The sequence below is a fragment of the Macrotis lagotis genome, chromosome 6, assembly GCF_037893015.1.
Source record: "Macrotis lagotis isolate mMagLag1 chromosome 6, bilby.v1.9.chrom.fasta, whole genome shotgun sequence".
Lineage (NCBI taxonomy): Eukaryota > Metazoa > Chordata > Mammalia > Peramelemorphia > Peramelidae > Macrotis > Macrotis lagotis.
The window spans coordinates 225,763,021-225,778,871 of record NC_133663.1 but is presented as its reverse complement, the minus strand read 5'-3'; the positions used below and the strand labels follow the sequence as shown (position 1 = coordinate 225,778,871).

The following is a 15,851-nucleotide window of genomic DNA, read 5'->3' as shown; positions in this document are numbered from 1 at the left end:
TTGCTTGAACCATTAAACTCCATTAGCTATTGTTCCATATCTCTTTTTCTTTTTGTGGCTAAAGTCCTTTAGGTGTCCTATAACTGATAGCTCCACTTCCTTTTCTTTCACTCTTTTTTTTTAACTTTCTACATTCTGAATTCTAACACTATCCTTTAACAAAAACTGTTCTCTTTCTAAAGTTTCTAATTGCCAAATCCAGTGAACTGTTACCATAGTTCATCTTCCTTGACCTCCCTACAGATACTTGATCATCTTCTTGATAGTCTTCTCTCTAGGTATTCATGATACCTCTCTATTTCTTCTTCTCCTACTTATTAGACGACTCCTCAGTCTCCTTCAACCAGGTCATACCTGTTAATGGGGGTGGGGGGAAGAAGAGGAATGTCCCAAGCTCTCCTAGGTTTTCTTCTTTTCCCTCTATACTATTTAGTTTAGTAATTTCAAACATTTTAAACTGTCCTAAGATGTCTTTACATCTTAAATTCAAAATGTTCAAAACAACTCATCTTTTCTCTCAAACTCTTTCATTTCCTAATGTCTTTATTAATTTCAAAGATATCACCATGCTCTCAGTCACTCAAGATTCACAATCTAGGTTTCATCCTCAAATCCTCATTCTTTCTAACCCCCCCACACACACATTCAATTTGCTGTCATGTCCTATGATTTCTTCTTTTATAACATCTCTCATTTTACTCATTTCTCTCCTCTGACCTCTGCAATCACCCAGGTATTAAACCCTTCCCAAACCATCACTCTCTGGACTATTACCTTCTGGTTGGTCTTCTTGCCTCAAATTTCTCTCTACTCTGGTCATCTTCCACTCAGCTGTCAAAGCAATCTTCCTAAAACACAGTTTTGAGCATGTCATCCCCCTATTTAAAAAGTGCCAGCATCTCCTTATTATTCTCAGAATCAAAGATAAAACCATCTGTTTGACTTTTAAAGTCCTTCATAAATATATTTTCAGTTTTTGACATCACATTCTTTCCAATGTATTCTCTCTAATCTAGAGACACTGATCTTCAGGCTGTTTCTTGCACTCCATCTCCTGATTTCTAGACATTTTCATTGTTTTTCCTTCCCCATTTCTTCTTCTCCCTGCCTCTGAGCTTCCCCGGATTCCTTTAAATCTCAACTAATGTGTCACCTTCTACAAGAAGTTTTCCCCACTCCTCCTCCACTTTTCCCCCTGGAGATTTATCTTCAATCGATCCCACTTATATCTGGTTTGAACATCACTGTTTGTATTCTGTCTCCAGCATAGTATGATAACTCCTTGAGAGGAGGCTTATTTTTTGTTGTTTTAGTTTGTTTTGTATTTTTTTTTGTCTCTCTTTGAATCTCCCAATGTTTAGCATAGTACCTGGCGCTCGGTAGTTTTTTCAATGTTTGTTGACTAACTGACTAACTGACCATTTCTGAATTCTGGATTAGTGTGCTTCCTAAACTATGGAGTCAAAACCAAACACAACACTCAACATGATGAGGAGAGGTTTCTTGGAGGATATAGGGATCTAACAGTCTTTAAAGACAAGTACAATGTATTTAGAGAACAACAAAAATGAAGGTATAGAGACAGAAATTAACATGAGAGGTAAATATGAAACAGCAAAGAAAATCATGACTTGAATGGAGGGTTCTGATTAGAATGAGAACACTGAGTAATTCTATGTCCTGTTTATAGAGTGATGGATATAAAGGACAGGGCATTGAATTTGAAATCAGGAAGACATTGGTGCAAAGTTTGCCTAAGTATGTATGAACCTGGGAAAGTCATTTCATCTCTTTGAATCTTGGGTTTATCAATTATAAAACAAGAGGGGTTGAGCTCAATGGAGTTTGTGATCCTTTCCAATTCTAAACCAATGATATTTTCTTTTTTAATGTTATTTTTATTTATTTCATAAAAATTTCTCAAATACATATAAAAGAATTTTAACATTCTTTTTCAAAATTTTGAGTTAAAAATTTCTTCCCTTCCTTTTTTTCTTAACTACTGATGAAAAATGAGACCTTGAGATAGAGAATGGATGAACTCTGAAAATAGGTTTTTTATTTATTGTCTTATTTTCTTTTGCAACGTGGTTACTATGAACATGTTTTGAATATGTTTTGCATGATTTCACATAAATAATATAAGAAGAGGGTTGAGAAAAGAGGGAGAAAATTTGCAACTCAAAATTTTTAAAACTCAATGTTAAAATTTCCTCTTCAATTAATCTCTTAGATCATCAGTTTTTCTGGTATATAATTGAGGGAGAAAGTCCAAAGAATTGTTTTAACTTCATCTCTGTTAATGGTGCATTCACCCTTTTCATTTTTTTCCTACTAGTATAAATACTAGTATTTCTTTTTTAAGAAATTAACCAATGGTTTATCTATTTTATTTAATTTTTTCATAAAATCAATTCTTTGTTCCTGCTTTGATTTTCAAAACTTCCATTTTGATGTTTAATTAGGGATTTATAAATTGTTCTTTTTCTATGTTTTTAAAATTGTTATGGGGAGGCTAGGTGGCACAGTAGGGGTGGCTAGGTGGTGCAGTGGGGGCGGCTAGGTGGTACAGTGGAGTGGCTAGGTGGCACAGTAGATAGAGCACTGGCCTTGGAGTCATGAGTACCTGAGTTCAAATCCGACCTCAGACACTTAATAATTGCCTAGCTGTGTGGCCTTGGGAAAGCCACTTAACCCCATTGCCTTGCAAAAACTAAAAAAAAATTATGCCAGTTCATTAATCTGTTCTTTCTATCTTTTATTGATGCACAGGTTTAGAAATATAAATTATCCTTTACGTGCTTATTTGGCTGCTCCCATAATTGTGTCTTTTTTTTGCTTTTCACTTTTTGTTCCTAATTTCAATGATACTTGTTGAAAAACAGATTTATGGGATGCAGAACAGAAATGTTATTGATATCTCAGTTGAAATCAAATCACTATGACTGTAACTATTCAACCAATTCTGAATATATCTAATTATGCTTCAATTTAGTTCACATCTCTGTCTCTTTTCCATAATCTTAGTATGAGAAATTTCATAAAACTTTGCTGAAAACCCAAGCAGTGAATATATAGCACTCTCCTAGGCATTCACACTCATAATGTGGGTCCCTGGAAAGTGACTGCTTGGATTCTAGAGGTATTTATGGTAGTAACTTCTACCATTATAGCTCATATGTCCCTACCAGTGTGCTTTCAGAGAACAATTAGCCCATAATTTTAATTGGTACATTGGTAAAGGCATTCATTAAGATATCCTATTAAGAATAGTAAATAAAAACCAACCCCCTCTCCCAAAACCTGGATCTCATTCTTCCATAAATTCACAGAAAGGCCATGGGAAGAATAGGCTCAAATTTAGAATACAAAAATAATGAATCTTAAATGTAGGATTGAAATTTGGCAAATGCAACTCACAAATCCCACTATTATAGGACCTAAGAGTTCTTTCTCTTTTATTCTTCTCTGTTCCCTCTAAGGGAAAGCATCTGCTGATTATGTTGTTCAACTGGCATTCTACTGTCTACTCCTTTCTTAGTCCATTTCTGGATTTCTTCTCTATCGTAAGGGGTTATATTTCTTCTCTCAGATGACGGATTTCTATATAGAGTACTTCTATCTTCTTCCTAAAGGATGCAATGTCTCCTACTGGTCCAGTAGGTCCAAGGGATATTAACAATTCATAGAAGAGGGGTATGAAAGAAGAGAAAACATTTCCTTCACCAGAACTCCATGTGAGAGTCTTTAGATTGAATTTCCCCCCCTTCAGAATTGTTTCTCTTTGTTTCTTCAGAATTGCATTATTTAGAACTTCTTTTCCCAACTAGATTGACAGAATTCTAGTCAACAGGAATCCTATCTTTCCTCTCTAAAGCATTTGAAATCTGTGAATAATAAGACTATACCCAGCTAGCATCTCTTTTATCACAAAATCTTGGGGGGGTTCACCTTTATTTCCTAAAGTTCCTATCATTTCCTATCCAATTACTTGCTAAAGAAAATTACATTCACTGATTTTTAAAGGATGAAATTATTATTATTAAGGTAAGTCAAAATGTTACTAGCTACTCTGCTTTGGGGAGAGAGAGATCCAGCACATACCTGTATAACTGAAGTTCCCCATCATTTTTTAATCTGCTTTTGGATCAAATTTGTGTTTTATTACCTGAATTTGTCTTATTCTTCTTTCTGTTTGAGTGGCCTAGGTACATTGAAATAACTAAAAAATGTAGAGAAGAATTTGATTGAATAACCTTTGAAACCCCTCCCAACTTTGAAATTGAAAATTATTCTAGGAATCAATGGAAATAAATCTTATTAATTTTTAATAAAATAGAAAACAAAAAAATCAAACTATATAGTAAGTTAGCAAAATACTTTTTAAAAGTATTTGATTCAGATATCAATGACATGAAATGGCATTTTACTTTTTCTAGTATACAACTAAAAAAATTTGTATTCAATTTGAATTCCCTAAACCTCTCTCTTTTCCTACATATATTTCCTTTACAAAACCTTCATTTTCAAAAATCAGTCTTTCAAGGGATGGCTAGGTAGCGTAGTGGATAAAGCACCGGCCCTGGAGTCAGGAGTACCTGGGTTCAAATCTGGTCTCAGACACTTAATTACCTAGCTGTGTGGCCTTGGGCAAGCCACTTAACCCCATTTGCCTTGCAAAAAAAAAAAAAACCTAAAAAAAAATCAGTCTTTCTGTATAAATTCTAATCTTTTAGAAAAGAACTGAGAAATTCTTCAGTTCCCAGCACAGAGATAAAGTTAACCCTTGCTATGTTTATTCTGCTTTTAACCAATATTTTCTCATATACTTTATCAGAATATATCACATTTCATGTCTTTCTTCTTATTTTCCCTTCAGAGAGAGACGTTTCTGTCCCCTCTAAAGATAATCTCTTCAGTAATATTCTAGATAACGTTGATTTCCACATCCTCTGACATTGTTAAACTAGTTATCCATTTCTTATTTGAAAACCCTAACCATAAATAGATTTCTTCTCTTCTATCTTGTCATGTACTAAAATATTGCTCATCCCATATACACATATTTTGCTTGACCCAGAAATCTTTTAACAACTCAATTTAATAAATATTTTTTAAGCACACATGGCAAACTTTCAGAGCACTGTGCTAAATAGTGGGAGAGATGAAGTTTGTTAAGATCATATAACATAATTTTAGATATTCAAAATTACTAGGCATCTCCTCAATTTAAAAATTCTTTGACACCCCAAAAAAGAGCTGCTATAAATATTTTTATACATACAGGCTTTTTAGTTTTTCTTTGCTCTCTTTGGGATAATGTTGGGTGAAAGCATTACACAATTCCACCAACCAAATATTAATATCCCAATTTTTCCATATCCCTCCATAATTTTCCTCTTCTCTCATAAGAACCAATTTAATAAGCATGAAGTAATACCTCAAAGTTGTTTTAATTTGTAGTTCTCTAATCAGTAAATGATTTAGAGCATTATTTCATGTGACTATAGATAGTCTTCTGAAAACTGCCTGTTTTATAATCCTTGACTAAGTCAGAAACTATTAATATATCCGATTAATCTCTGTTCATTCTGCATACCTCAAACTTCAAAATCTCACTGTTTCTTCGATTACAATTCACAACTTTTGTCTCTAATTATTAGTTACTACTCACTCTAGACTAGGGATTTTAAGTGTGTGTGTGTGTGTGTGTGTGTGTGTGTGTGTGTGTGTATTGGAGACACCTTTGGTAATCAAGTGAAGTTCATCCTAGCCCAAATTTATGTTTTTGAATAATTCAAGAAAATGCTAAATTTCAGAGACTGTTAAAAATATATGTGATTTTTATTCTCAACCAACTTCAAATATCCCTTGAAATCTATTCATGAACTTCAGTCAGAATACATATTCTAGACCCATATCATCTTACTACTGGATAGCTAGACTAGCCTCCTATGTAGTCTTACTGCCTTTAACTTCTACTTCCAATCTATTCCACATATGGCTGTCACACTAATGTCCCTAAATCATTTCTTTGAAAACACTCACTCAAAAACTTATACTGTCTCTTTATATAACATGTCAAACTCAAACCTCTCTAATCATGTTTTCAAAACTCCACTTTATCCACTTTCACTTTCCACCACTATACAATGTTATCTTCTGTTACATTAAGTTAGATCTCTCCATTGACCTCCCCATTCATCATATTTCAAATTCTATTAAAGCCTAAATTTACACTGAGACTTTGGGACACTCTGCATATGGCAAACTTCTATTGGCAGTTCTGTATTGGCTGGGCTATTTACCCTGCCTTGAAGACCAGTGTTCATCTATTCTGCCTACTGGATAGTACCCATTATTCAAAATGGGGATAAAGTCACATGTTTTACAAGAAGTTTCTTCTACTTACCTTTGTATTCTCTTGTCTCTCTGTTTTCTGAACAACTATAACCTCACAGTAAGTACCAAAAAATGTTTAATCTAGAATTGGACATATTCATTGAGTGCTATTTTTGTTTTTCCAATTGCTCTCATATAAATAAATTCTTTGAGGAAAGGGCAAGAACTGTCTCACTGATATCTAGCAAAATGACTGGCACATAGTACAAACTTTAAAAATATTAGTTGAATGAATTTCATAGCTGGGCATATACAAGATACGCAATAAATAATCTTTGAACAAAGCTTGGATTTTATGCATTACAGCAAAATTTTCATTAGAGAATATTTTCATTAACTAGATATTATAAATCTATTCCATGCATTTCAAAATGTATTATTTACATAAAAGAATTTATATTAAATCATTGTATCAAGCAAATAATATAGAGAACAGAAGTTCACAGAATTAAAGTTAGAAGGGCCTTAGAGACTGGTATTGTTCAGCCCCCCCCATTACAGATAAACTGAGGTTCAGAAAGTTGAAGTAACTTGTTCAAGATCATTGACAAAGTAGCTTACAGAGTCAGAATTTGAAGACAGATCTTTGGATTCAGTATACACTATTGTGCCAAACTATTTACTAATATCCATTACCCCAATTTTAAATTGTGAAATAATTTCTTATGGAAAAATTTATTACAGTTTGCAATGTCTATAAAGGATATAACTAAAAGAAAAAATATAATAAAATGTTCAACTTACTGCTTTATCTCCCAAAGCAGTTTTGAGACTAAGTCTCACTTTAAAAGCATTCTCTGCATCTGCCATAAAGAGAAACAACAGATCATAACAAAATTTTCAAACAGTGAAGAGCACACATTTGAATCAAATACAACTGAAACACATCAAAATTCCTAAAATGCAACACTACACTCTAGATTTTCACTGAAAGGTTTCTTATAATTATTTTAGAGTACCAGTTTTAAATTTTATTCATAATATAAACATAAAGTATGCTATGAAGATTTATAGAAATAGATTGTAAAGCTAACAATTATGTTAATCATTGAGAAAAACCGTTATTTTATTTTCAAGACTTGGAGAAACTTACCTGGTTGACAGAGCTGAGCATGAATAACAGTAATCAGTGACAAGGTAGGAAACAAAGCCACTAACATCCTGCCAGAGTGGGAATCTTAAGGTAAAGGGAAAAAACTTACTACTGTAAGGCAGTCTGAAACTTTCTGTGACCCAGGATTAGAACATCAGCTCAACAAATGAGCTACCAACTAAAAGGTTTAATAATTAACCCACATCACTACAGCTAGTACAGTTATAGATGCAGACCATTCCCTTGTCAGTTATTTACTAAAAATCTGTTTGGAAAAAGGAGATGAGTTTTTCTTCCCAAACTCTACACTAAAAATATTTCTTGTGCTTATCAAAATTTTAACCTTATATATTTTTAAATTGATGTATATTGCAAAGAAAAGAACTCTATTAGAAAATTTCCTTTGGCTCATTTTGATATGTGAGAGTTAAGATAGTTTGCTATTAGATAGAATATATGAATTTATCAGATTCACTCTCACTTTTTCTTTGATGAATGAGGAACAATACTTCCATGGAAGTACTTATCTCAGTCCTTAACTCCACAAATCACAAAACTCAGAAAAATGCTCATTTTAATCAAAGATATTTTCACTTGATATTGAAGTTCAGCAATTATGCAATATCTTTTTTATAAACAAATAAACAGTTCAACAAATAAAATTCTCCAATGTCTATCTAGTTGTTAACAAACCCACAATAAAAAAATTGAAACAAAATTTGATTTTAAATAGAAAATTAGTGAAATACATAATGGAGTAGTCTCCAAAAAGGGGTCATATTTTGATGAATTTTTCAAAATCATAAGTTAAAAACCAACTCCATAGGCCAAGTATTTCTAAGTCCTCCTTTCCCAGCTCTTTCAAATTGTGAATTAAATTTTAACTTACCTTTGTGGATGATTCCAATTCAGTAAAAAGCTTCATCTACTTCCCTTCAGGTATAAAGGATGACATCATCACATCACAGGAAAAGGTATGATAGGGGTAGAAGTAACAACAACAATTGTTCTAGTTTTTCAGTTCAAAAAAATGCCATTTTGTATAGCATATCCTTGGCACAAGCTCTTAGACGAGGTAGAGATTTGCTGAAATGGTGAAGCTATTTCCTAAAACTATTTCCTAAGTTTCCTAAAATAAATAGAAATATTAGAACAGATAAACTTGGTTTTTATACATAAATCACATAGATTTATACGATAATCAGCAAAGTGGATTAGTACCACAAACAATATTGCCATTCCAGAGACCTTTTTATATTAAGCAAGAAACTCAATGCTGGCTGTTCCTCTATATTTAGCCATTGGAATTCAAACAAATACATCATAAAAATGTTCTTTTCTCCTCCCCAAATCTTCTACCAGCCTTCCATGTGACTATAATTGAAGAGCTTAGGGATGCAGAGCTTTGGTTGACAAAAGAGTATCTAGATTTGTAAGCAAGATTGATAGACAAGTAGAATATGCATAGCAGGGACCAAATAAATATATTTGACCAATTGGGCCATGAAATATCAATTAATTCAGTCAAAATGAACTCATCATTCTCCACAAAGGAAATAAATTTGTGGTAGAATACACTGAGAAAACTTCTAATACATAGTATACATTCAACAGTAAATTAAATAAAACAAACAAATCTTATTATGTCAAATTGGTTAAAATGGAAAAATTAGAGATGGCTAGGTGGCGCAGTGGATAAAGCACTGGCCCTGGAGTCAGGAGTACCTGGGTTCAAATCCAGTCTCAGACACTTAATAATTACCTAGCTGTGTGGCCTTGGGCAAGCCACTTAACCCCATTTGCCTTGCGGAAAAAAAAAACTAAAACTAAAATGGAAAAATTAAAAGATGAATAGAATATGCTGTATAGTACATGTTTAAGTAAAAAAACCAAATAAACCCTGGTCTACCAAATTGGTCAAAACATAGAAAAATGACTTTAGAACAGTTGTGACTAACCTAAGGCCCTCAGGTCTCATGGAATCTTCAAAGCTCATTCATGTGGCCCACATTACATAACCAAAATATGATAAGTGAACACAAGCACCAATGATGCAATATCACAGACCAGTTAACCCTTAATTCTTTTTAGACTCCTGCATTTTATATCTTAGACTCTTACTTTGTTTCTAATAATAATAGTAGCTCATATCTAGATATTTTTTCTACATATCTAGAACTCTAGGATCTCCAAAGCACTTTATCTAGTTATCTCATTTGAGACTCACATTTTAGAAATCACATAAATGAAGTTGATAAAGGTTGAGTGACATGCCAAGTACCACAAAACTAGTAATATCTGAAATGTGAGTGGAACCAAAGCCTTCCCATCTTCTATACTAAGATAAGGTCGAAATGGGTACATAATTTACACTTAGAGGTTGATACCAAAAGCTAATTAGAAGAGCAAGGAAATGTTTTTTGATTAGATCTATGGAGAGGAGAAGAATTTATGACCAAAGAAGAGATAGAGAATATTACAAAAGACAAAATGAATAATTTTGATTATATTAAATTGAGAAGATTTCCCAAAAACCAATGCAGCCAAGATTAGAAGGCAAGGAGAAAACAGGGAAATATATTTTTACAGCCAGAGTTTCTGATAAAGGCCTCATTTCAAAACTATAGAGAGAACAGTCAAAAGAGAAGAATTGAAGTCGTTGCACACTTGATAAATGGTAAAGGATATGAAAAGGCAATTTTCACATGAAGAAATTAAAGCTATCTATAGTAACATGAAAAAATGCTCTAAATAGCTGATAAAGAAATACAAATTAAAACAATTCTGCAATGTCACCTCATATCTATCAGATTGGCTAATATGATAGAAAAGGGAAATGATCATTGTTGGAGGGGATATTGGAAAATCATTGATGGAGTTGAGGACTGATTCAACCATTCTGAAAAGCATTTTGGAATTATATGGACAGGGCTAGAAATCTGTGTATATCCTTTATACCAGCAATACTGCTATTAGGTCTATATCCTAAAAAAAGGAGGGGGGGGAAGATTACTTGTACAAAAATATTCATAGAAGCAATTTCTTTAGTGGTAAAGAATTGGAAATTGAGGGGATATCCATCAGTTGAAGAATGGATGAACAAGTTATACAATATTATTATATTATATATTATACTTATTTATATTATGTTGTGATGTGATGTTATGATGTTATGTTATGTTATGTTATGTTATGTTATGTTATGTTATGTTATGTTATGTTATATCATAGCATAATTCTATAAGAAAAACCTGGAAACATTTACATGAATTGATGCCAAGAGAAGTGAGCAGGACCAGGAAAACAAAATATACAATATGTCAACTATGATACGCTTAGCTCTACTCAGCAAAATAGTGTTCACAGACTATCCAAAAGATTTGTGAGAGAAAATGTCATTCACATACAGAGAGAGACCTGTGGAATCTGAATGCTGTTTAAAGTATACTATTTTCATTTTTAAAAATTTGATTTTTGTTTTTCCTTCTTATCATTTTCCCTTTTGTTTTGATTCTTCTTTCTCAGTATGACTAATATGGAAATATGTGTTTCTTGATTGTGCATGTATAACCTATACCAAATTATTTGTTCCCTTAAGATGGGAGGAGGGAAGAGTAGAAGGGAGAAAGTTTTACCAAAATAAATGTTGAAATCTGCTTTTATATATAAATGGGAAAAAAATTTAAAGAAGAGAAGGGGTGGCTAGATGGCACAGTGGATAGAGCACCAATCCTGGAGTCAGGAGTACCTGAGTTCAAATCCAGCCTCAGACACTTTATAATTACCTAGCAGTATAGCCTTGGGAAAGCCACTTAACCCCATTGCTTTGCAAAAATTCTTAAAAAAGAAGGGGGGGGGCGGAGCCAAGATGGCAACAGGAGAGTGCTGAGCCTAAGGAAGGGAGGGAGAGAGACTGCTGAGCTCTGTCCTCTGTCCCTGGAACAGGACCCTGGGGCTCTGACAACATTCAGATCCTGATGGCAGTCTAGGCCCCACATAGAAGAGCAGCCCCCCCCACCTCAGCCACATGGCAGAGAGGTGGGCTTATGATCATTCACAGACAAGGAGGGAAGACAGAGCCTCACACTCTGAGACCCTTGGGGGGGCTGTGTCCGAATAATACTCAAAAGCTCAGGAAGCACCCCAAAACCAGGTACAGGCTGGAGAAATGAGTAAGCAGAGAAAATATACTTTGCCTGTGATCCCAAGAAGGATGAAAACACTCAATCTGAAGATGAGGAAGTACAAGCTCTTGCATCTAAAGACTCCAAGAAAAACAGAAATTGGGCTCAGGCTATGACAGAGCTAAAAAAAGACTTTGAAAGTCAAGGAGGGGTGGCTAGGTCGCATAGTAGATAAAGCACCAACCTTGGAATCAGGAGTATCTGGGTTCAAATCCTGTCTCTGACACTTAATAATTACCTAGCTGTGTGGCCTTGGGCAAGCCACTTAACCCTGTCTGCCTTGCAAAAAAAAAAAAAACCTAAAAAAATTGTCAAGTGAGGGAGATAGAAGAAAAATTGGAAAAAGAAATGAGAGAGATGCAGGAAAAAAAAATATGAAAAAGAAATCAGCAGCTTAGTCAGGGAGATCCAAAAAAATGCTGAAGAAAATAACAAGTTAAAAACCAGCATAGGTCAAATGGATAAAACAGTTCAAAAAGTTATTGAGGAGGTGAAGAATGCTTTAAAAAGCAGAATTGGCCAGATGGAAAAAAAAAGATAAGAAAGCTCTCTGAGGAAAACAAATCATTCAGACAAAGAATGGAACTGAGGGAGGCTGCTGATTTTACAAGAAATCAGGACACAATACTTCAAAACCAAAAGAATGAAAAATTAGAAGAAAATGTGAAACACCTCATTGAAAAAACAACTGATATGGAAAACAGATTTAGGAAAGATAATCTAAAAATTATTGGAATAATTGAAAGCCATGATCAGGAAAAGAGCCTTGATATCATTTTCAAAGAATTACTACATGAAAATTACCCTGATATCCTAGAAACAGAGGACAAAATAGAAATTGAGAGAATCCACCAATCTCCCAGAGAAAGAGATCCCCCCAAAAAAACCCAGGAATATTATAGTCAAGTTCCAGAACTTCCAGGTCAAAGAGAAAATATTACAAGCAGCCAGAAGGACACAATTCAAATATCATAGAGCTGCAGTCAGGATCACACAGGACTTAGCAGCAACTACATTAAAAGCTTGCAGGGCTTGGAATATAATATTCCAGAAGGCAAAAGAACTTAGAATGCAACCGAGAATCAACCACCCAGCAAAACTAAACGTTCTCTTCCAGGGAAAAAGATGGACTTTCAGTGAACCAGGGGAATTTCAAATGCTCCTGTTGGAATGGCCAGAGCTGAACAGAAGGTTTGATCTTCAAATACAGGACTCAGGTGAAGCATAGATGAGTGGAGGAGAAGGGTAAAATATGAGGGACTTAATGTTGAACTACATGTATTCTTGTATAGATAAATGATACTGATAATACTCATATGAAATGTCTCATTTAAAAGAGCAGACAGAAGGAGCTTTTATAGATGAAGCACAGAAGAAAGCTGAATTTGAAGATATAATATGGTGTAAAAATGGAGTCAATAGAAAAAGGGGAAATCTAATGGGAGAAAGAAAAAGGAGAGGTGGAATAGGATAAGATATTTCATATAATAAGATCTTCCTTTATTACAATGACCTATTGCTCAGTTTTCTTATCTATCAAATGAGGTGATTGAATATAATGACTTCTAAGGTTTCTTCCAGATCAAAAGCTATGATCATACTACCATCTTATAAATCAGACTACTTTATAGCAATGTTCTTTTGCATGTCAAAAACTCAACTCCCTTGTTGGAGGGTCCAAAGACAGTAATTTTTCTCTGATGGCAAGTGGCAAAAGAACTACCTTCAGTTGGGGATGAGGGGAAGCAGTAAAGACAGAGACTCTATGAAATCTCTTAGATCACTATGTGAAGGATGGAGAGAGAAAAGATCAGCAACTAAGTATTCCAATAAGAGACTGTAACTATCACAATTGTAGAGGAAGGTGTGATAAGGATCTTATCCGTGTTGGTAGTCCTATGAAAGGAGAGAAGGTAAGACAAATGAGATGTTGATCAGTCAACCAATGAGCATTTATTAAGCACCAACTATGTTACTATGCATTTTGCTAAGTACAACATGTCAGTAGAAGTCTAAAGGTAGAATCTACAGGATTTGGGAAGTGGTTAGATATGATGACTAATAAAGAAGGAAGAATTTAGGATGGCACCAAAGTTGTATGCATGGATGAGTTATTTCTCTTCCTTTTGTGATTACTTAAATTTTTTAAAATTTATTTAAAATTTTACTGTGTAAAATTTTAGTTCAATCAGTAGCCAGTTTGGAGTCTTCCACCAACTCCAAAAAACATTTTAATACTCTTCACTAGCTTGGTTTTTGAGTTTGCTCTTTGCTTTCTGTATTGAATGTCTTGGAAAGTGCAACAGTGGGGGAGGGGATACCTTTCTGTTCTATCCTTCCACTGACATAACAAAAGGTTCAGCTGCAGAATCAAGTTAAATCAGTGAGAGGAGTTACATCTAGTACTGGGAGCTAAGACCCCATGGAGGAGATAGCATGTCTAAGTGCCAAGATTTCCTGCCAAGATTATGGTTTATGGTTTTTTCTTAAAGAGTACTTATTGTACTATTGTATGAACAGACTTCTGACCAAATGATGAAGAGAAGCCAGATACTGTTATAAGTTCTCCTGACTTTCCCTAAAAACCAACATGAGTCAGGCCTCTTAACTAATTTTGGATGGACAGAACATTCAGAAGAACAGAGGGTGACATCTTCCAGCAAGGTCTGCCATAGGGGAGCATGGACATACAGGGCAGAGAGCAGAGACCATGCAAACAGGTGGCAGAGTGAGGTCAGGGACTTACCTGAGTACCGTAGCAGAAGTCTTTGTGGTGTGGATGGTGTATGGACTGGGAGAGCTCCAGAGTGGCTGCTCAGGACACCCACTTGGCCTGGACCATGAGCCCCTATGTTACCAGAGAAGCCCATGGAGTTCCTGTGGGAGGGCCTGGATTTCTCCAGTACAAATTCAAACACAGCTCTAGGTGTTCTCACTTTGCCCTAAGGCCAGGATGTGGGAAGCAGATCTTTCCCAGCATTAACTATCCAGAGAGATCCTCTGTCATTTCTAACCCTGAAGGCCTAGCCCGAATTATGTGAGGACAACCCAAATCTAGCCCCAGGTCTAGGGAGTGGGCCACTGAAGCCTCCAGTACAGACAATCCAGAGAAATCTTGCTGGTGGGTCTATTGAGTGAACCCCTATAGTTCCTAACCCCAGTGAGCAGGGCCTCTAGGGTTATCAACACAGAAAGTTTGCAAACCAGCCCCTTCCCCCAATACAAGACCTTAGGGTGAAGAGCCAAAATGAAGAAAGATAAGTTCAAAGCAGAATATTTTGAATGTTACTTTGGAAATAAAAGCACTAGCTCAGAAAAGGATGACAGAAGATATGCTATATGTGAAGCTTTAGAGGAAATTATGAAATGTTATCCAGTGCAGAGAGACTTCTTAGAAGAGATCATAAAGAAGTTTAAAAATTGAAAGGAAAAATTTGGAAAAGAAACATAAAAAAAATTTGACATCTTACAACGTAAAATGACAGAAGAAAAAAAATTCTTTCAAAATACTATTGAACAAATGTAAAATGAAAATAATTCCCTTAAAAATACAATTGGACAAATGGAAAAAGATGACAACTCCTTCAGAAATAGAATTGACCAATTGGAAAAGGAGATGCAAAAGGTAAATGAAGAAAATTCTTCTCTAAAAGAAAGTTTGGGATCTGTAGCAACTAAACACTTCATGAGACACCAAGAATGTGTTAATAAAATTTTAAAATATAAAAAAAATAGAAGAAAATGTAAAATACCTTAGTGGTAAAACAATTGACTAATAAAATAGATCTATAAGGGGAAATTTTAGAATCACAGGACTACTTGAAAACCTTGAACAACAACAACAAAGCCTGGACCACTCTTCAGGATACAGTTAAGGAGAACTGCCCTCATGTCCTGCAACCGGAGGGCAAAATAGTCATTGAAAGAATACATCAATCCCCTCCTGAAAAGAATCTCAAAATGAAAACATCAAAGAATATTGTGACCAACCTCCAGAATTAACAGATAAAAGAGAAAATCCTGCAAACAGTCAGAAAGAAGCAATTCAAATACCAAGGAGCCAGTCAGGACTACACAGTATCTGACTGCATCAACATTAAGGGATCAAAGGCTGGAATATGATATTCTAGAGAGCAGGAGAGCTTAGATTAAAATCAAGAGTCCACAATCCA

General features: G+C 34.7%; 1 protein-coding gene across 2 annotated transcripts in view; it reads right to left on the bottom strand.

Moving 5' to 3' along the window:
• CLTRN (collectrin, amino acid transport regulator) overlaps positions 1–7,642 on the bottom strand; it is a 64,970-nt gene extending 57,328 nt beyond the window's left edge. Inside the window, exons 1-2 of one of the 2 annotated variants that reach the window (XM_074192379.1) lie at positions 7,496–7,642; positions 7,147–7,205 (exon numbers count right to left, since the gene is read on the bottom strand). In XM_074192379.1, coding sequence (XP_074048480.1) covers positions 7,147–7,205; positions 7,496–7,562 — 126 coding nt within the window. In that variant the 5' untranslated portion in view covers positions 7,563–7,642. The remainder of the gene's footprint in view (positions 1–7,146; positions 7,206–7,495) is intronic. The other variant, XM_074192378.1, reaches the window with a different exon arrangement.
• Between the last annotated feature and the right edge of the window lie 8,209 nt (positions 7,643–15,851).